The 22,918-nt window shown below is 34.8% G+C and overlaps 3 protein-coding genes across 4 annotated transcripts in view; 2 read left to right on the top strand and 1 right to left on the bottom strand.

Annotated features, from left to right (window-relative positions):
* Positions 1-22,918, top strand: part of LOC143920396 (uncharacterized) — a 443,610-nt gene that overhangs the window by 247,752 nt on the left and 172,940 nt on the right. The window lies entirely within an intron of this gene.
* LOC143920400 (cytochrome c oxidase subunit 7C, mitochondrial-like) lies at positions 2,021-2,866 on the top strand. The gene is made up of 3 exons (XM_077443284.1): positions 2,021-2,395; positions 2,484-2,620; positions 2,694-2,866. The coding sequence occupies exons 1-2, from the start codon at positions 2,288-2,290 to the stop codon at positions 2,598-2,600; spliced, it is 225 nt and encodes a 74-aa protein (XP_077299410.1). The 5' UTR covers positions 2,021-2,287; the 3' UTR covers positions 2,601-2,620; positions 2,694-2,866.
* On the bottom strand, positions 2,854-19,625 carry pio (zona pellucida domain-containing protein piopio). Of its 2 annotated transcripts, none has more exons than XM_077443277.1 (11): positions 19,534-19,625; positions 17,748-17,983; positions 14,451-14,581; positions 9,900-10,041; positions 9,680-9,818; positions 5,160-5,347; positions 5,012-5,087; positions 4,796-4,941; positions 4,564-4,720; positions 4,027-4,182; positions 2,854-3,946 (listed from the first exon to the last, which is right to left on the bottom strand). In XM_077443277.1, exons 3-11 carry the CDS (start codon positions 14,572-14,574, stop codon positions 3,746-3,748), a joined length of 1,329 nt encoding a protein of 442 aa, XP_077299403.1. In that variant the 5' UTR covers positions 14,575-14,581; positions 17,748-17,983; positions 19,534-19,625; the 3' UTR covers positions 2,854-3,745. The 2 variants fall into 2 exon arrangements, with proteins under 2 accessions (XP_077299403.1, XP_077299404.1); XM_077443278.1 differs by having other exon boundaries at positions 2,855-3,946; positions 19,401-19,582.

Genomic DNA, 22,918 nt, shown 5'->3' with positions numbered 1-22,918 from the left:
CCAAAAGGGAGACCAGTATAAAGCGTGAAGGCGGATCTATGTATTATACATATATAGGGCTGGTACATAATTTTTGATTTTTTTTATGTACCTATAAATTTGAAATTTTATCACTTTCAACTTGAATTCCCTGAAATTAACAAGATGGGAAATTGGGCGCCCATACATTAGAACAATTTGAGTGGAAGCTCTCTGCTCATATTATATTTCCAATGTAATTTGTTTCAAAATACGAATTTATGCTTATAACAATTTATGCTTTTTTGTATGTTCTTATGTAACAATTAAAGTTTTCTTATATGAATTTAACAATTCATGTTTTTTTATGTCCCTATACGTATAACAATTTATGGTTTTTTATATGTACTTATGTAACAATTTGTATAACATGTAGTATGTATGTAAACCTTTGTTTTTCAAAATGAAATATTGTGTGTGAAAAAATGTTTTTTTTATTATTTGACACTCATTTATCTAATATTATGAATATAAATTTTTAAACCCAGCCGATTTTTTTTTTCGCTTTTCTGTAATTTAGAAAAATTCCATCACCTTTCCATACATACACTGTTGTTTCCAATTAACGATTGCAGCAGTAAGAAATAAGACTGGATAAATCAGAACTATTCAGACCGGTTACCTGACAACTCGTTCACAGATTTTCCGTAAACCGAGGATGCGCTCCAGGCATTAGGTATACGGCCATCTCTTTCTCAACCCGTCTGTTCACCAAGATCTCGTTTACTATGCCATTACGTATGCAGCCATATCTTTCACAGACCGTCTGTTATCGGTGAACAGACGGTCTGTGAAAGAGATGGCTGCATATATAATGGCATAGTAAACGAGATCTTGGTGAACAGACGGGCTGAGAAAGAGATGGCCGTATACCTAATGCCTGGAGCGCATCCTCGGTTTACGGAAAATCTGTTAACGAGTTGTCGTGTCACCGACGAATTCATACTCCATTCGCGCATTTACGCATTCATGCGCGTCCATATAGAATGTACCAAAGATTACTATCCGCACTTGCATGACACCTGCCGGATACGGGTCGTGCTGGATAGTTATGAACATACCTTCAATTGTATGAAGAATGATTATTTGACAATTAAGCCTAAATTACGAGATATATTATGTATTTTATTGCTTAAAATAATAGTTTATGTGTTAATTAACATATCTCTGGTTACTTGAGTAAATATTAAAATCTGTATTTAAGGTCGAAAACTCGATTGCCAAATTCTCGAAAAAGATACCACGTACAGGGCTTGTTCACTATATTTATTGCCACGGGCAAAGGGTTAAGTTACCCTTATAGACGAGCCGCCACTGCGCCTCTAAGGTCTGTTCATACCTAGTCAGCACGTACCGACTTCAGCAGGTATTCTTTGGTACATTTTGTAAGGGTATATTCATACCAACCGTCACGTTTACGCCACGGCAGACTTACAGCAGTACCCGACATTTCCTGTTCATACCTTACAGCAACATCCGTCAACGTATCGTATCCGTTTTTTTGGCCATCGTGGAAATATACACGCGAATTACGTGCCATGAGTCTACCGCTTTGCTGTTTTGGACCAATTATCGATAGTGACAGTTGACAGCTGTTCAATCTTTCGACATGTTTTTGGCGCAAATATTTAAAAAAAATTTAAAGTTTTTACGGAAATATTTAAAAAAAAATTGTGCATCATCCACAAGCTCCTTATACAGTGTCCAAAACTCTCCTTCGGTTTTTCTATTTTTTAACATGGGATGCAGATCAAAACGCCTCCGTGTTTTTTTATTGCCTTCTTGAGCTTCTTCTTCCAACAACAACGCGATTATACATAGTTTTTCGTTCGATAAACGCCGAAACATTTTTGCTGACTTGTATTCTGACGCGTAGCTACGAATGCACGTGTATGCATTCATATTGTAAGTACTCGACAATACGACGTAAGCAATATTGCGCCGTATCGTCATGGCCTGTAATGTATAAGTAAGCCGATTTTGACTTGCACTCGGCCAAAGTGCTGTGAACGTGACGTGACCGCGACGTGTAGGTAGATATGAATAGAAATGTTATAAAATGACATATTTCAAACGAAGTCGTGCAGTGCTGTTAAGTATGAACAGACCTTTATGCAAAGTTTTCGTCACAAAATTTATTAAAATCGATGCCGAGTTCGTTTCGCCGAATGCAAGTTGGTAGCTCTGTTATTAGATAAATTTAATCTGGCAACTCAGTCGGTTGCAATACGTCAATCCGATCGAAGAATTCTCTCCCGTTGGTAAAAAAATGTTGGGTGCTGCAAGTCGCGCTGGAGGAAGACTGCTCCGAGGAGTGTCCCTCCCCACCAGGACGGCCATCAGGCAGTCGAGTGGCCATGAAATGAAGCCCGGAGATGTAACACACAATTACATAATCGCCAACATAACCTCTACAGTCTACTGCATTCGACCAATCGTCACACCTATATTTATTATTATTACAGAACTTGCCCTTCAGCTTGGACAACCCCTACAAGCTCACCCTCTACTTCACCCTGTTCTTCGGCTCGGGCATCGGCATTCCCTTCCTCGCCGTTCGTCACCAACTTCTCAAGGCCTAAATTAGAATTCCAATATTCAGGTAATATATCACACTTCTATGTGTGACCATTCGTTGTATGATTTTAATTTTGTATACGTTTTCCATTCGACAGGTGCTGTCTTGAGTTACGTCAAAAATTTTCAAAGTATTCTTCACTCGATTGTCACCAAAAAATTTAGGTATATTTATTCTAAATATGTACTTTAGCCACAATGTTACAATGTTAAAATACGTTGCTTTGTACTTTGTTCCATCAAAAATGAAATAAAAATGTGATAATTACCTTTTCGTCTTTTTATTGCTACACATACATATATACATATAAAAAAATGTATGAATACGAAAGATCAATAAACACATATATGACTGTTGAAAAACACTTTATTGCGAATCATTACACATTTTTCGTTCAATTTGAATACACTTTTGAACACATTGCACGTGTTCGTTTGTGTATATGGCATACAATTCAAAATGCATTAACATGGCTAGCATGACTAAAATTATAAGTAGAAATGGTTCTAATTGGAGTACTTCGTATCGATGCATATATAAATATTAGTTAGATTATATAAAAAAAAAAGACACGATTACAAAAAGTATACGCGTATACATGGTGTTGTTCCAGAATTTCATTGACGGGATATTTCAAATGAAAATTGACGTTTATATAATAAAATCAATGAAATAAAATATGAAACAAACACCATTGATTGATCTTTCAACCAAGCATTGATTGAAAGATCAGGTGAAATCTTAAATATAACAAGAAATTGGCTTACGATCACACTTCGCTATAGAAGATTTCAATTTAATTATAATGGTTTTATTATTAAACTCACATGCTCCGTTCATTCATCGCCATTTTCACAATTGTAAAATATATACGGAAAAACATATTCCCACCCATAGATACAAGAATAATTGAAAGATTCCAATTAAAAGTGGAATTTTATAGTAAAGAGACATTGCAATCTTTCTCACAAATTGATTTAGAGATTTTATATAGGATAATATAATTGGTATCAAGTCAGAAATCTACATAAACCTAATCGTATTGGCACATGATTTGATTCGTTGAATCGTCGAGAAAGTTTGGACATCTATTTACTTGAAAGTATTCCATTTTAACGTTTCTATCTCCTTCTAATAAATAGTATTCGTTTAACTGGTGTGAGAGTAACCAGTGTTTGTATACGGTCCGCTGTAAATGGAGCTTCCCGTGTTGCTGATCGACTTGGGACCTCTTCTTCTGGCCAAGATGACAAGGATGGCCGTCACAACGGCCAACATTAATATCAAACCGGCGATGCAAATTGCAATTGCGAAATTTCTCTGCGATATGCAAACTGCATCATCGGGATTCTGCAATTATAAAAATCAAGATAAAATTTTTGTAATACATATGTGTGTATACATATATTATAGAATTAATAGTAAATTACCTTTTCTTTAGTAACTTCATCGGTATTTGTAGGCAAATCTGTAGCCTCGTTGACGTAAAGCCCTGAAAATACTTCAATAGTTGCGGGTGCTTCTTCTTCATCGTCTTTGTCTACTTGACGTTTGGTACGAATATTACTTTCGTCACATACTGGTTTCTATAAATTATATTAAATCAAAAGTATGTCTGGGATAAAATCTATTAATTGGCTAGTAGTAAAACATACATGAGTAAATTTAATCTGCTAAACTGACTATACAGTACTACATAGAGCCATTTGGTTTAAGTTAGAACAAATTTTTCATGATTAGGTTAGTTTTAGAGCAGTGGTTCTTAACCTGGATTCGATCGAACCCTAGGGGTTCGGTGAGTCAGTCTCAGGGGTTCAGCGGAGGTCAAGAACAATGGAAATTCGGGTGCCAATTAAGAAGGGTTCGGTGTATGCGCATATGAAACTGGTGGGGTTCAGTACCTCCAACTAGGTTAAGAACCACTGTTTTAGAGTAATAAAATAGTACAATACAACTAAAATACTAACACACTCCTCCTTATTGTCCTTATTGCACAATTTAACATTGCATTGATAGTACACGCCGGCCGTGTATGGGAATTTGTGTGCTTGGAAAGTCACTGTAGCCTTGGATCCATCTTTAGAATACTGGAACGTTCCCATTATTTCATTATCCAACGGACAACTGAAAGCATTTCAAAATTCACATGAGCAAAACAGTTCTTTAAAACCATATCCATCCTTAAAACATTGTATATACCCTTCCTTGTTGATTAGATTCTGTTGTGCCCAACCCAATCCGTCTTTCACAATACAATCTGTTATACGTAAACCATGCTTGCCGAGTTCTTTATCAAGAGCAATCTCGAGCGTGAGAGGATCTCCGATCTTAACACTCGTCGCAACCTGAAATGAGACTCAAGATTACATATGTATCCCACTGTAGATTACAATCCAAAGTGCAACTTGCAATCACCTCTTTCTTCACCGGATCTCCTTTGTATATTTTCATCGTGCAGGACGGCAACGAGTCCGCTACCAATGTTGACACACTAAAACATAACGAATGTGTTAAAAATGATCTATTATGAATATATTATGCTAAATTTGATTGAAGTATTCACTCGAATTGGTCTCCAGGTTTATAATCGGTGAGTCGAGCGGCGTGAGGAACTCTTGATCCCGAAATTGAAAATTTAGGATTGGGTTTAGGCGGCTTGCAAGATACTTCGTGAGACTTTCCACGGCCGGTCACCAAACGAGGATGAGGCTGCACCATCAGGATGTTTCTATACTCCGTTGTACCATCGTCCTGAAAATAAACATATATAAATTTAATTAACCGGTTCAGTTAGGTTAGATTTCATATAATTTAATATTAATAAATACATATGAACTTTAAACCAAAATTCTACACACATTTGGTAATTGTATGAAAATAGCACACATGTTTTAAAATTAGATATACATATAAGCTAGCAAATACAACTGTACAAATAAAACATTTCCTCGGTAGAGTTCTGACGAATTCGGGTCATCGTTTGTTGATATTTAAAATAAAAAAACGCAGCTTAAGCAATTGACCAATAGTTTCAAAGCTTAAGAGCCATTTAAAGTTGTAGGAATCTAGCACAACTTGTGCTATTACGAATCAAAACCAGCGATCACATCATCGATCCTGTACAAACATGCATAACTCAAGGGCAACGACCCCTTCGACCATTCCAGAAGAAAGAGTTCATCGCTCGATCGTAAACGAACGAAACCCAACAGTGAGGTCATCAGGCAATCACGACACATGTCCTGAAAAATCGTAAACACGTGGCAGTCATTAATGCGTGGCACATGCCCGCATTCTCAAACGAACGACGTCCTGCCGCTGACCCCATAAACCACACGTGTATCGAGCACGCACCTCGAAAATAGGTCAACCCGTGTTTCTAACACGGAAACGGTCCTGGAAACGAAGACAAAGCATTTGCGCGCGGCACGCTCCAACCCAGAACGTATATAAAGCGACGCAGCAGCTCCAGACGCCAGAGTGAACCTCTGGAGTTCAATCAGATCACTTCTCCGAAGCTCAACCTCTTTGTACATACAATAACCATTGTAACAATTGAACAAAAATAAACGATCCTCTTACAAACACAAACGGTGTTTTCTTGACACGGTCAACACATGGACACGGTCAACACATCTGTCCCACGTACTAGAAAGTGAACAAAACTAGCACTTGAGCAGCTCGTAAACTTACAGGAGAGGAATATGACAGTGATTTTAAGAACGATCAATATCTCCGGAGCAATAAAACAGTTTTCCTTTCATTAGTACAAACTCCAAGAGTCGTGACGTTTCGTCTGATGACGACAGACATATTATTACATTATATTATAGGTATATAGCAAACGTTGACTTCTACATACGACAGAATCATTATGTCTACTCGGGTAAGGTGGGCGACCAAAGCTTGACGACCTTCTAGTTTCACAAGATCTAAAAGGACATCGCCCACCTTGGCAACTGGCAATTTGCTCTCCACTGTGTGAGTGTAAATGTTTATTGCTAGATTGGTATCTTCTCCAAATTTTATGCATCCGCTTCGACCTTTCAGATAAATGCTACACATCTAATGAGTTTATTTATAGCTACATATTTTCCGAGTGAAGCTCTTCGTCATTTTTTGGCAGCATATAATAAAGCCCACTGATGCATTTAAGAATGGTCCCCAATCTGAAAGGTCACACCTTGAAGATATGACCACGCAGTAAGGGCAATAAAGTGAAACGATTCGAGTAGGATTATTACTACTTTATTCTACAACTGAAAAAGACAGAACATGTACATGATGTGAAATTGTAAAAATTCATGAAAAAATAATTAAAACTGAATTAATGTTTATAAAGACTGGTTTACATTTCTGAATTTATAACCATAGCAGAATTCCTCGATGCAAATGCCTAACTGCTGAGTATTTTAGATTGTGGCTTGGCATTTAAATTGTGAGCATTACATTTTAACAACAATGAAGAGGATGAAACTAGTTTTGGAAAAATACATTCAATAATATTGTTAGGTACACCGCCGAGTAGGTGCAATCGGATTAGGCCGAGTAGCATCCCAGAGACTGTGTGACCGTTATAATTAGTTTCAAGGATTATCTCTAGACTAAGTGCATGTAAGCTGAACAATGGCCACCGAATTGGCCGCTATTGGTCCTTTCTCAGAAGTGACCGATACCGTGGGACTGAGTGTCAGCACTCAAAGGGTTAAACAATCAACAAATTCAGATTTGCGAGAAATGGAGGGGGGGGGGGTGCTGATTTTATTGAATCCGTCACAACAATTAAGTTAAATAAAGTGGAAAACTCTAAGAGGAGACGGTAGATTCGGATTTAAATGAAAATTCAGATATTGCCAGCAGCGTTATGATTCCAGTCGGGATTTGAATCCATAGTCTATCTACTGGTGAACAAAAGCTTAACTAGTGAACTACACTTTTAAAATTTAAAAAATAAACACCCTATGAGAATCTTTTGTGATTCGATGGTGCTCATCTTCACTATATATTATAAACTCATAAAAATATACTATTTGATGTTAGTGTATTGTTTTAGTTCAAATGGCCAATGATTATATTCCGGCCAACAACTGTGAAGTAACTATGTAGTATTGGTATACCATTCTAACGTTCAAACTTTGGACTCCTAAGTGTTGCTCAATTCTCATTAACTTGAATGATAAATTTCACACTTATCATAGTTTTCTAAAATGATACGTTATGTTGATTACACTTGTTTAGTTTAATTTATTTAAATCGTCGTCTGTTTTGCGACGACACTTTCACTGTTTATATTATATTGAACAATTGCAAAAACGCCCACACAGTTTCCTTCAAACAAAATTATGCCATTTTGCAAAAGAGAAAATTTTCGCGGTGAAAAAAGTGAAAACTGATGATGCACTTATCAATGTATAATTTTTCACATGAAAGGATCTGAGTTTTAGAACTACGCTTTTACCTTCGGGGCACTAGTCAAAGCGTCTCTCTCTCTTTCGTACTCTTTACAACAATGATTACAGTAATTTGGACATAATTCGATAGAATTGGGTACAATTTTATTTTGTTTTAGTTTTTACGCCTACGGACATTTTCGCTGCTTGAGTTCCGGCTCTGACTTTCGCATTGTTTTACTTTTCACGCCAGAATTCCTGTCACCGGTACACGAAAAAATTTAATAATAACAATGACGAAATAATTTTCGGATTTCGTCGAATGCAATTTGCGGAATTTTTCAACTGTGCGATCCCACAGTTCAAGGATCGTTCAAATTGTTTTTTATTGTATCTTTAATTTGTACCAGGAAGGCCTAGCAGGTAGCCCCAATGCCCTTTACTGGCCAGAACATTGTACATTTAATACAATTATTATTAGTATTGTACAAAGTACATAAATACATATAGGGCGGGTTAAAGGTTTCGACCGTTTCCCGGCCTATGGAAACTAAGTTGAGTTTAGAAGAGGATCGTTTATTTTTGTTCAATTGTTACAATGGTTATGTAACAATTGAAAGGAGCTGGTTGAACTCCAGAGGTTCACTCTGGTGTTGAGAGCTGGTGCGTCGCTTTATATACGTTCTGGCTTGAAGCGTGCCGTGTGCAGATGTTTTGTCTCCGTTTCCAGGACACGTGTTGACCTGTTTTCGAGGCGCGTGTTTTATAGCTATGGGGTCAGCGCCAGGACGTCGTTCGTTTAAGAATGCGGTCGTGTGCCACATGTGAACGACTTTTCAGGACACGTGTTACAGTTTCCTGATGATATCACTGTTGGGTTTCGTTCGTTTTACGATTGAGCGATGAACTCTTTCTTCTGGAATGGTCAAAGGGGACGTTGCCCTTGAGTTATGCATGTTTGTACAGGATTGATGATGAGATCACTGGTTTTGATTCGTAATAGCACAAGTTGTGCTAGATTCCTACATACATATCAATTAATATCCACAGATAAATTTATGGTCAAATTTGTAAATTTGCAGCATTTTATACAATTCAGCGAAATTCGAGATGGCTGAAAACGCAAGATTTTGCGAGTAAATGGGTAACGTTGCCAATTTGTTGAAACCGTTTCAATGAAAATCAGATAAATTGGCAAACTCTGATAATAAACGATCGAACTGGGGTCACAAATCCAAGGTCTGGCCAGCAGAAACCAGTAGGATTTGAACCCGTGATCACTCTGTTCAAAGCATTATATGCTAATGTATATTCTGCTGGTTTAATATTTGAGAAAACATACATCATTTGCGATAGGCCTATATGTCAATAGAACGACCTCCATTACGACATGTACTCCTTCGACTGACATCGAATCCTCATTTGACATTGGAATAACTAAGAATAATCCAAAATAATATAATTCACAGTTTGGTAATCAAAACCTTCAAGCAACTTGATAATAATAGACAATAAGAGTCATTAAAGATCAGTAACCATTATAACTGTACTGAGCATTCCAAAAATTGTTTTCGAACATTTTTCCTGTTACATCACAAAAGAACACCCAATCAGACGAAGAAGAAACAAATATTATTCAAGAAAATTTTCCTTATACGTACAAGTATATACTAAAAATACATAAAACACTCACCAAAGTATACGGCATGGTATTGCAAGCCCTCAGCGGAAGGCGATAGATAACAGGTCCTGGAGTTTTCCTATACCTGGCCATACATCCTGTAGCTCTTCCTAAATCTCTTGGATATATTGACCCACTGAAACCAGCCTCCCTAGATGAAAGACAGCAATTTGAGATGAATTTCAACTCCGATTTGAACAAAAATTTCATTACGAAATCATTGCAAAGTTACTTGGAATAGATATCGTTGTCCAAGAAGGACACTCCGCTGCTGCGAGGACTCACGCTGATGATCATCTCGTCCTCGGTGCACTGCACCGTCAACTCGTGGTCGTACCATCCTGGAGAGTCCACAGGATCATCTCCAAGCGAGACTGATGAAAATACAATTTTTTATAAATATGACATGTGATTATCACGGTGAAAGTCACACGTATACTCCGTTCAAGGTAAACAGTGACGTTAGCCATACCAGGCGGGTCGTATCGGCGTGTTTGGTCAATCGTCGCCTTTCAATTTTTCGCAATTTCGCAAATTAGACAGTGAAAAGATTAGGTTTTTGTAACGTTATTCATAATTGTTGAGTGCTATTTAGCCAAAAGGTTCGTTCTCTTTGAGTACGTAATTGCAGTAAACGGTTTGATATTTTTGTGTGGCTTACTTTCATGTAGTAACTACAGTAGATTCGGTATTTGGATTGCAATGAAAGTTACATTTATAAATGATATCTTCTGGCAAAATACATATGAATGTTTGTTTGTTTGTCTGCAATTTAAAATCTGAAGTTTTCAATTTAAAAAAATCAATTTTCAATGCGAAAATTACAATTTGAAATATTTAAATGCGCATTTTATAAAAGAAATGTGCATTTATCGTAAGCATTTCATGAAATTTCTGTGAATTAAAAAAAATATTATATCATTTAAAAATATAGTTGTTTAATATAAACATAATTTTTCAAATATAAAAAAATTATAATTATAATTTAAAACAAAAGAACACATAAAAAGTATTATGTTCCTTTGATTTTATATTTGTACACTAAAAAATAAAACAAGCAAAAAGACTAAAACCCTTTAATAAAAAAAATAATAAATACTTTGAATCGCTTGATCGTTTGAAAAATTACTAACTCATTGTTTTAATAAGTTCAGCATTTTAATATCAAATATTTTGATAAGTTACATTCACAACAGAGAAAATATAGAGTAGTCTAAAATGAATGAAATGCGCATTAACGATGAGCATTAAATATCTGGCATATTAGATCGGCAACCGTCTAAGTTGGCCTACTCTGTATAATAGATGTTTAATCTTTCAACAAATTCATTACGTGCGAGTTATGAATTTGTGAACTAAATTACAAAATTGTTGTAGTTGAAATCGAATATGTAGTCGTTGCATAAAACGAATATGTAGTCAAAATATGTAGTATGTTGCATACTACAAATAGTATGAAAAGTAGTATGAAATATAGTTCTAATTCGACTATAGCGCACTTTTTAACTGTTAACACATTCAGCCCGGCGCATGATTTCATACATTTGCCCATGTGGCGGCACTGTCACGCGTATCGGCACCCAATTACGCGTGACGGCATTAAATCACTTTATTTATTTATTTTATTCTAAACAGACCATTGTGGCATAACAGGAATTCCTAAAGCGCCACAATGGTCAAAAACATAACACAAAAAAAACAAAATAACAATTAAACACAAATCAATACACAACGAAAATAATACACCCATCAATTATACATAAAAAAAATACATTTGAACATAAACATAAATACATCCATACATAAACATAAAAAACAGTATTTAATAATAACAGATAAAGTAAAAATATCAAATAAAAAAATATATAGCATAAGGGATGCCTTGCACCTACAGGCAGTTTCAATAAATATGTAAGAAACAACTACAAATACAAAACATCCCTGTAGGCCCAAATGGAAGAGAGTTAATCAAAATTTCACTCATAAATCACAATCAATCATGAAAAAAATGATGAGCGCAGACTACCATATAAATGGGTTAGAGTAATTTCCGACAATTTACGCTCACTAAGGTGGAAAATATCACATTCAGTCTCGGCAGCAACGATTTCATTAAGAAGTCGAATAGCTCTTGGAATAGGAGCCATTCGAAAAAGGACTGTGCGGGCAGGAGGTACAGCCAGCAAATGATGATGTCTACCACGCACATAGTGATTAGGGACATAAAGTCCCAACTGCTCCAGCAACAACGGGCATGACGTATTACCACGTAAGAGCAGGAGAACGAAACGAATTAATGAGAAGTTTCTCCGAAGTTCAAGGGAATTATACCCAAGCATGCCCAAAAGGAAAGGAGTGGGGTAGAGATATGGGTAATAGCCATATTCTTTCCTATATAGGAAACGAAGAAATGCTTTTTGCACTTTCTCAATCATCAGAGAGTAATTTGCTTCATGCGGATTCCACACAATCACTTTATATAATGAGTTGTCCCTAAATCTTTAGAATTTTATAGGAATTTTAGTGTTGGGGTGCTCAATGAAGTGAAACCGTAAAATTATAGTCTGCTATAGCACTATCCGCGTGGCCACCGGTGGTACACGCCGGGTTGAACGTGTATTTAACACGTTCGAATTATAGTTATATTTCATACTACCAATAAAATATTGATCAATGTAACAATTTTTATTTAACAGAAATATATCTATTAAATGCGCAATTTCTTTTATTCTAATGCGCAAATAATTCGTTCTAAGGAGCAGATTTATTTTATTAAATGCACCATTAAATCGCACCCATTAAGAATCACCAAATTCGGCATTGATATCCACTATAGGTTTGTAGGGGCTATACGACATGGTCGTGTTTTGGTTGCCATCCTGCGACTTGGGGCTAGGGTTGCCAGATGATAATATGATAAAGGAGGCAGATGGGTCTAAAAACGAGGATTTTCTGTAAAAAAGGAGGACATTCAGAAATTAAACGAATTTTTGATATTATTTTACTCTATTTTAATCATATTTAGCTGAGCTGCCAATTTTGGAAAGAAGTTCTTGGTTTTTTAACAAATAATTATAAAAATCTTCACATGTCATGTTTTTAAAGTTGTATTGAGTAAGAATTAAAGATTGAACTGACTGCACACTTAGTCTATTCCTCTCTTTGCTCCACTGAGTATTAATCAGTGAAAAAACTCTTTCCACATTTGCGTTATGTGCGCTTATACAAAAATAAAACTTGAGCAGTTCTGAGAAACATTCAATGCTTTTAACACTTTTGAAGTAGATTGTCCACTGCTCGTGCAACTTCAAATCATAATGTGCTTCATCTTCATCTGATTTTGATTTAAGAAATGAAATCAAGTTACAAAATTGATCGTGTAGCTTAACATCGTCAATCTCTACACCTCTGATGCTCAAAAACTTTAGCTAAACAAGAACGCCCGATGTTTAGCAAAAAGGAGGACTTACAGTAGGTAAGGGAGGACGGGAGGACAAAACATGGAAAAAGAGGACATGTCCTCCTTTTGGATACCATCTGGCAACCCTAGTTGGGACCGATTCGACCATGTTGGTGGCTACTACTTCATTTCCTTCCCGACCGTTGTATCAAATCTAATAATACTATATGCAACTTTGATCGTAGACGAGGGTTTTTTTCAACGACCGTTAATGTCGGGCAACGCCGGCTAGTTAGACAAAAAAAATTAAGATGGAATGTAATTTTCTACTTTTTTTCATTTTAGGTTATGTCACCATTTTTGCTTACAATTTCCGACATGCAAAATAAATTATCGTTTCGGCCTCGCATTAATACAGTCAGTTTCACAACAAAACATCACGACTTTTTTTGTATGAAGAGATTTCATAGGCTTTCAATTGTTATTAATTTTTTTTTTTTTATAATAAATTATTATTCAGGTGCACTTCTAACTGTAATGTAAAAAAGCTCTTCTATGAAAGATTCAACCAGTTGTTGAACTTTCATCGAGACTACATTGATTGAGACTCCTCAAAAGGATTCTAACCACACAACTCTAGCATAATTAAAATATGGTGACCATTCGTAACGATTTTACCAGATTTTTGAGTATCTGTCCTATATTTTTATATTATATTTAAAATATAGGACAGATATATTTTAAATATAATATAAAATATATCTCTCTGGTGTTATATTAGAATTTTAATTGGCCAGAATTTTACTTCACCTCGTTTATAAGGACTGTTATTCTATCTGAATATATTTATTTTATCTTAATGAACTAATTCAAACGGTAAATGATTTTAAATTGAGTCAAAGAATGCTGTCATCGAAGTTTTTGGATAAAATTTGAAAATAAAGGTCAACTTACATTAAATGAACCGACTATACCTAAGAATTTATTAGATCTAAGTTTCTGCAGTGAACTTTATCATTTAAAGCATAGGCTTCTTCCAAAATTCGAAAGAATACACACACTTGCATTTGAGAAACTCTAGATAAAATCGTCCACCCAAAACAAATATGAAGCGTGAAAGTATTAGAGTTGCCCAACGATGTCAAAAACAAAAAATGTAAATCACATTCACTTTGCATTGCGTCCACGTTTAAAACTGTTACAGCACCTTCATTGTACGTGGGATAATAGTGTCAACAACAATGCAACAACAAAATCAAAAATTCCGAACTGCCTCATTAGTATGTAAAATTTTTATTATATAAAGTGCGAATGAGTGATTCTTAATAAATTTTCGTCCATTATATCATGTAACTTGCTCAATACCGATGGAAACATATTTACCGTGAGAAGCCGGCAACTGTGCTGAAAGACTAGAAGGCAGAAGCACAAGAAACTGTGCAGAAATGGCCAGGAAGAAGGTGGCCAATTTCGTGAACGTATGCGTTTTTCTTCGACCGAAAGGCATCTTGTATCTGAAACAATAAAAAAGAACTGTCAATAAATCATTAACACACCATTCACAGTCGAACAAAGAGACCTCTGAGTGAACATATAGATAGGTAGGTATATATTATAGATAATTAGAAAGGAGCTAATTCGGACATTTCTCCATTGCGTCAAATGTCAGATGGTCAAATGACTTTTATAAATCAAATGTTAAACAATTTAAAATTTTAGATTGCAAGATCGAAACGTAGGTTGTATGAAAGAACGGTTTTCGTTTTCTTTACGTGTCATTCGACACCGAGAGTCTTATTATTATTATGTTATTAAATGATTATAAATACAAAATTAGAACGTGTGACGTTCCATTGTGCCCACACTATGTATTTGATTTGTCCATATTGGAAACGCGTATTACTTACATTTTATTGTAATCTAACTTTGAACGAGTTTATGTGAGATTGTTAGTAAAATTCCGGATTCCCGTTGGTTCGTGCCCATTACAGATAATACACGTCTGTTTATGGTTTTATAATTGCATACTGTCTATTATTGTTGAATGATATCACATATCTATGTATGTAATCATTTTGGATAAATAATTTCAGATAGTTATGATCTTACTGCTGACATTTCTAAGAAACAAATAATCACGCTCCTTTTAGGTGAGATATTCTTTGGAAGGTTTTATGCTTTTTTGTATATCCTCAAAATAAATAAAAAAGGAGAGCATGAGATTTTTTCTAAAAGACATGTACCTACATATTTATTTATTTATTTATTTATTCACAAATTTGCCATAGTGACTTCAACTCCAAGTCGACACTATGGCTATGTAATATGTATGTATGTACTTATTAAAATACCAAACCATTAAAACAACATTTTTTTCGGCAGATGTGCACCACTCTAATGCTTTTTAAGTGTGCAAAAAATCTAATGAACAAAATTTTCGATTATTATTTGCCTTCTCACATAATATGAAAAAAAAATATGAAACCTATGAAAATACAGCATTGCCAAAACTTTGGATTTGGTATGGAAACATATAAAAATCGGATATAAAAAGTAGTTGGTAGGTTACAATACGGTATGTTTCAATCATATAAACGTGATGGTTTTCCTATAGAAAGCATTTCCACGAAAAATTCAATAGACGAAAATATTCGTAACTACGGAGACTCGATCGAGTGGGCAAGACAAAAACCCGCCGAGAGTTCAACGAACAATAAAACGGAAACCCGTCTTCAACACGTTGTACCCAGACTTGGTGTATCTTCCCCTCTTTTCTACACACGTAAAGAGCCAAACGTTGACTCTTTCACTCCCGATGCAATATTATAATGGCCGATGATGTCATTGCCCATTGTAGCTCTACATACAGGTAGGTAGGTAGGTAGGTAGGCGACGACTAACTCAGTCGCTATTTCTGGTCGGAAGTTAATTGACGCAATGCCGTTAATTCAAATTTGATTCACGGAACAGGAGAACGATGTATAAAAAACTATGTAATTGCATAATTAATATTAGATAGGTATTTCTGGGTGCAAATTCGCAATATTCCGGTTGAGAAGCCATGCTTTGCAAATCGTAAGTGCCGATTTAGAATTCTTACACTGGACGAAATATCCATTAATCTTTTTCAAAATGTACTCATAATGGGAATTCGCGTTGAAGAAACCCTCCTATTCGTACGAAAACAAATAAATCGTGAATCACGATCCGCTCTAAAGCTTTTCCAAATTGAAAAACACTCACAGACGACGCCAAAACAATGAAATTCAAAGCCCATTGCTTAAGTGTAAAAAGTGGTTAACTATTGTCGTTTTTCTTTCCTTTTTTTATTGTGATCATGTGTGCATGAAGATGTTATAATTGCTGAAGGTCGAATAATTAAAATGCTCGTGTGTTTCAACGGATGTGTATATTTTTAATTGGATTTCATCTCACGATTCGAAGGCTAGCATTAAAGGCCAATGTTTTTGATGAGTAATTTTCAAAGTTTTTTTGGAATTTTCAATAGGAATTGTAACCAGCTATATGTGGAATAGAAAAATAAAATAACATAAGAATACCTGATATTTTTGATATGAAAATACCGTTATCAGTAAATATTTCAAAGGTTTCAACGAAAGACTTATTTTAGTATTATTCTTGAAAAAATTTGGCAGTGACGCATTTGTTCACAATATAATAATAGCATTAAAATTGAGTTTTCGAATAGACTTTCTATGATAGAATGAAACATTTTAGTTGCAATACATAATATTGAAACCTGCAGCGTTTTATTTTAGTTACTATAAAATAGATTTTAAAATATAATTAAATGTAGTATATCGATACTAATTTATTTATAACTAGCTGAATCCGGCATGCGTTGCAATGCCACAATAACGCATGCAATTCCCGTTCCGGGTTCCCATTCTCGTTCCCGTTCCCGTTCTCGTTCCCGTTCCCGTTCCTGTTCGCATTTGTCGGAAAAACGCAGGCAGCGAACACGTTGAAATTATATTGTTGCAATGATTCCCGTTTTTCCCGTTTCTGTTCCCGTTTTTGGGCGATTTTTTTCACAGTAATCTTCCCGGACATGCATACAACAAATGCTGAAAGTTCCATTGTAATCGGTTCAGTGGCTTAGGAGCCTATTCGAGACACACACACACAGACATTCAATTTTATATATTTATTTTATAATTTGAAAATATTTGATAAGCTTGATTTGATTTACTCAAAAAAAATTCACCTTTGGCGCATGATATTGTTTTTAGTTTGCTCTTATTAACAATTGTTATTATTTATGAGATGATTTATAATTAAAAAAATCCATATACAGCGCATTTTTTCATGCAATATACTTTTATGCCAAATGTATGTTATGTATTGAATTCACAAATACATTACATAACTATACTTAATTAAATACTTAGTATTGTACTATATTTAGAAAAAAATATATAAGTAGGTAATATGAGGGGGACTTCATTATATAACTTTAAATATTAAGTTCCGCTACTGTATGGAATTCATAAATCTATATCAAATTGAATCATTAAGCATAATAATAACCGGAAGGACAAATTACAAGTATACATTACGCAGTGGGTGTTACTAAAATACCCACACGTTTTATTTAAAATTCAAAAGCCTCCAAATAAAAAAGACTTACACATACAAACAACCAAATTAAAACTTTACCTGTAAATCTTCAGATAGTTCACAATACGAAGCTCTCTCACTGATACTTAAAATTTTCACTTTTAACACTACTATTTTTTTTTAAATAACTTAATTCACTTTTTCATAAAAGATAGTGTGATTTTTTCACATGTGCATTTTTTGGGGAGCGTTCGTCAACGGCGCATACGTTTCGATTTCGAATGTAATTTTGTTAATAATGATTCGTTTTAGTGCGGCTATGGGTTGGGAAGCATCTGTAAAAAATTAATATTAGCTATTATTCGGTCACGCCAATGTGAATATACAATAAATGTATAATTATGTTTGCATTGTCGTAAAATGCATCCGGCACGAAGCGTCAAGCGTTTAAAATAAGCGAATACCTCAGATCGGCGAGTTGCCGAGGAAAAATTGTACATGATGATTTAATGTTATAGGATTTGTGTCGGATATGTTTATGAGGTTCGTGTACGTCGGTGTAAATGCCGCATAAGAATGAACTCATGCTCTTCGGTTGTACAGAATTAGCATCGATATCCTTGATGTAAATACGTACTGAGTTGCACAACAAAAGAGCTACATTTCAAGGTGGAAAATTATTCTTCAATAACGTGGTCTATTTGAAGATCTGTACATAAACGTGTGGATTTATCAAAGCCTTGAATGAACGTTTGAGAAATGCGTGTGTGAAAATTTGCTTGAATTTTCTAAAGAGTATAGAAAGTTAAAGAGTCGTGTGGTCTTTTAAGATATTTGGATGTAGTTTTGCGGTTTGATTTTAAGAGGGTCAATGTCAAATTGTGTACTAAGTTTGCATGCCATATATTTCCTATACGTGTATATTTTTAACAGTTAAAATGGCAGTGTATAAAAACTGGTATTGACCAGTGCTCTTCATCAAATGGCAAATGTTGATATGTTCTACTGCCATTTGCAAAAAACATGTATAAAAAGATATGGTCGATTTTTTATTAGTAAATGTTGCATTATATAAGTTTGTATTAATCGGAAATGTTACTATAAAATTCAAGAATTTACATCCCAATTGACGATTTGATTCGTCTTTTTTTTAACAAAAAAGAAATTAGTATGTTTGTATTCGTCAATGGATGGCGCATTTGGTTCAGCTTTTTTAACTTCTAAAGTCGGTTTAATTTAAATTATCATATGAATCGTATTAAAATTGAAATTTACATATATATTTGAATATTATGTGTATTTTAGAAAATACTTGAATTAAATATTAATTAATACAAATCCATCTAAAAACTCATTAGTAAGTACTTTTAATGAATATTGATCAATAGTTTAGTCATATGTATATTTTGTCACATTATTATCGATTAATAAAACAACACTTTTTACCCAAAATAAAGACAATTAAATACATAAATGCGATAAAATTAATGCATTATTACGCAAGGTGTTCAACCCCCCCCCCCCCCCTTCTTTGTTGCAACACCTAAGTATAGATATATGTATACTAGGTTGCGCCGTTGATCGAACACCTGTGTTACTAAATGTCACTTTCGAGCTTATCTCACAATTTTAACACTGTTATATTACAATCGAAAGTACCGATGAGGTGCAACCCTCGAATCGAACATTACGCAATGGTGAAAAAATTCCCATATGACTCGTGCACGAGCGTAGGAGTCGTCGCGTTCGAACCTGTTTTTGAACGACCTTGAGCCGGTGGATTTTGCAAATTTGAATTTCGAAATTTAGGGTGGACGTTCGAGGGTGGAAAACCGTCGGAAAAGTCGGAAAATTGTGTGGAGTTAGTGTGCGTGTGCGGGATTACTTTAAGTGCGCGCGCGCAACACCTCGCGTTCGGAGATCGAACTAGCACTGAGGCTTTGGGGACAAAATGGCCGCCGAATTTGCCGCGGACTCTGCGACGGCGCGTCATTTTACTTTCGTTTGGATTTTTCTTCGCAGAATTAATTCATGTATGCGCGTATTTAAATTATGAGAAATTTTGATTTTAATGCTTTGGAATTGGTCGTTGTTTATGTCAGCTGATTGGATTTTACATATTTGCCAAAACGAAGTTGGTGAAAAATTTGCTGAAATTCTAGTTAGAAAATCTAAATTTATGTAAAATTTTAGTTGATGTTAGTTACATACATCGAATGAATGGTTTTTTTTTTATATTTTTAATATATTCATGTTTGCTTTTGATATATTTGGTATGCATCGTTGAAAACGAGTGTTTCCAATCGTTAATGTTTGTAAATTTTGATATCAATGTTGGTAAATTTTAGCATACCTGATGCCCTCCCTGAGTGCATCAGGTCTGCTTAAATCATGGATGCATTCCTGCGAGGTGCGAAGAGACACCTCTGTGAGGGACAGTACATATAAGTTAATTATATATTTTAAAGTTAAGTATAATAATTAAGATGTATTTTTAGCTTATAGCTTTTATTAGCTTGATAGCTAAATATATAAATAAAATAAAATAAAATCACTTTTAGACGGGTTGATAAAGAATAGGGACAGGGTGCGTATAAAAAGGTAGTGATAAGTAAAGGGCGGTCCGGAAGCGTGCGTTTTCCAGGAATCAGGGCGTTTTGGGTCTATTTACAAAGCTGGAGTGCAAAAAAAAGGTTCTTCATAAAATTGAACAATTAACAATGAACGGCACGCTTCCGGTCCGACCTCTATTGATAAGTAAAGAAACCGTAAGACACACAAACGTGCAGTTTGAAGTTATAAGATAAATTTACATGGGTGAAGTGGAAGAAAAAAAAGATGGTATTTCTTTTATAGCAACTTTTATATAAATCAGATGGGTTATAGACTTGTTCCGTACTGGATACAAAAAATACGCATTCTGAAATACATGTAAACGGTAAAACGAACATTAGTAAAGTTCGAATACAAAATAACTTCCGATTTAATTATAATTTGTAACTGTACCGTTGATATAGTTATCAAAAATTATAATATTGAACGAAAATTCAATAAATTATTTAAAAACTTTGATTCAACGTGTCTGCTTTTATCCGTTGCGCATTCTTCTGTATGAGACTTAGGCTAAGGGCAGTTGTTTTTGGCTCAAAAAATGGTTCACTATTACTAGTTGCGACTAGCCGCCCTTAAATAATGAGAAAAAAACAATTGTTTACGCTTCAAATAAAAATATACTTCATGTTAGCATAGCACAGACCGGCAACTGCACGTAAACAGCGAGTATTCTTTGGAACATTGTTTATGGACACATTTATATATTCCATTGTATGTTTATATGGAATGTACCAAAGAATATTTTTAATACTTGCCGGTTACGTGCAGTTTCCGTACTAATATGAATAGAACTTTACTTGTTCTCGCACTAAATTTAATCAAACATTTCAATATTATAAACTATATTAAATTATGCGTAATAAAATGGACAAAAAATGAATAAATAACATTTTAAATATTTGAAACTTGATAAAATGAAACAATTTTTTTGCGAAAAATATGATTATTGACAAAAAATAGGGGTAAAAGTCGGAATTCTCGACAGGGTGGACCATCTAGGTTCGGAAGCGAGGCTCGGTCGACCCACTCCTTTCTGTCATTGGTTGCTCTTTGTGAGTACTCTAGTATTTCACTGCCCTGAATTAGCTCGACTTTTACCTGATGAAATACTCCGACATATACTGCCTGGTTCGCATATAATTTCGGACGTTTGGGCAGCGTTCGTACTCGCAAAGAGCAACCAATGACAGGAAGGAGCGGGTCGACCGAGCCTCGCTTCCGAGCCTAGAGGCTTCCCGAGTCCGCCTTGTCGAGAATTCCAACTATTACCAAAATAGGAGTATACAAATTATAAAAAGTATGCATTGGATTTATTTGACAGTGGGGTGGGATATTTTTCATCCATTCTTCAAATTATGAACGAAATCATAGTAATAAATTAAATCATTCATATATTATTTTGATTTAGTACATTTTCAGCAACGAAAATGTATGTATGTATATTTTTCTTCTAGTTAGATTTTTCAACTGGATTCCATTTAGAAATTTTCCGATTTTCCCGACAACAATATAGTACATATTTTTTAAATGTAAGTTTGTACCAATTACATTATACTTATTATAAACTAATCGACCGATGAAAATTAAACACAATATAAATACAATAAAATTACCACGCACCGTCGCAGTGTCCCACACTGCAAGACAACCATATATGACGAAGGTGCGTTTCTGCCAACAACCACTGTCTCACTTCAACTATTACCAATTTGTATACATCCGTCCCTTTCAGGTATGTATATGTACCTTCAGTGGCGGACTGGGACTGAAATCAGTGCATGCCAGGAGTCAAAGGGGGCCCCACCCAGGGTTAAAATAATTTGTCCCCCCCCCCCCCATATAACAAAATTTTCTTCTTTCCATCACGCTAAAAATCAAGGGAAATTTTTTTTTTTTTTTCAAAATTGGGAATAAACAAATTTAGGTACAAGAAAAATGGCAAAAGCAAAATAGATCCATAAATTATATTGTATATTTCGTTTTAACCCTTGTCCTAGGTAAATATAATGCATCATAAAAGAATGCGGCATAAAAGCGGCTTTTACTTTCGGTAGAAAACAATCAGGGACGTCATTTCAGCTTTTTCTTTGGGGGGCAGGGCAGGCAAAGATTAGTCAAATAGAATTTTTTTTCAAAAAATCTTTTTTATATCGGAATAAAAATGGAAAATATTCTTTACCTTATTGAGTTATAAAATATGAAAAAAATAAGCTTATTTTTGAAAAAGTAATTATAAAAAAATATTATGTAAAAAGAAAAAAAAGCGCCGCAGGCGAAAATTTTTTTCCACAAATCTTTACATAGTCAACATTAATCGACCATCAAACTGATTCTCCAAAAAACTATCAATTAACTTAATTTCTACCGACTGTCTTGTCACTTTATCTATGTACATATGTACGTAATAACATTAGATAAAGTTTTGTTTTGTTTTTTTTCAAAGCACATAGCAGCGATTATTTTATTAGTTACCCAAAAGTAACATACATAAGAAATACACGTAGCATTCATAGATCCATAGTATCTCATTAATCATTAAATTCATAATATTTTCTAAATTCACACTATTCCTTAATTTAGGCGAGTGCCCCCCTATGGCCCCCCCAAATTACGTCCCTGAAAAAAATGCATAATATTTTCAATTAATGTTAATCGAA

The sequence above is a fragment of the Arctopsyche grandis genome, chromosome 12, assembly GCF_051622035.1.
Source record: "Arctopsyche grandis isolate Sample6627 chromosome 12, ASM5162203v2, whole genome shotgun sequence".
NCBI classification, from domain to species: Eukaryota; Metazoa; Arthropoda; class Insecta; order Trichoptera; family Hydropsychidae; genus Arctopsyche; species Arctopsyche grandis.
Note: the sequence above shows the minus strand (reverse complement) of the source record. Positions and strands in the feature narration are given on the sequence as shown.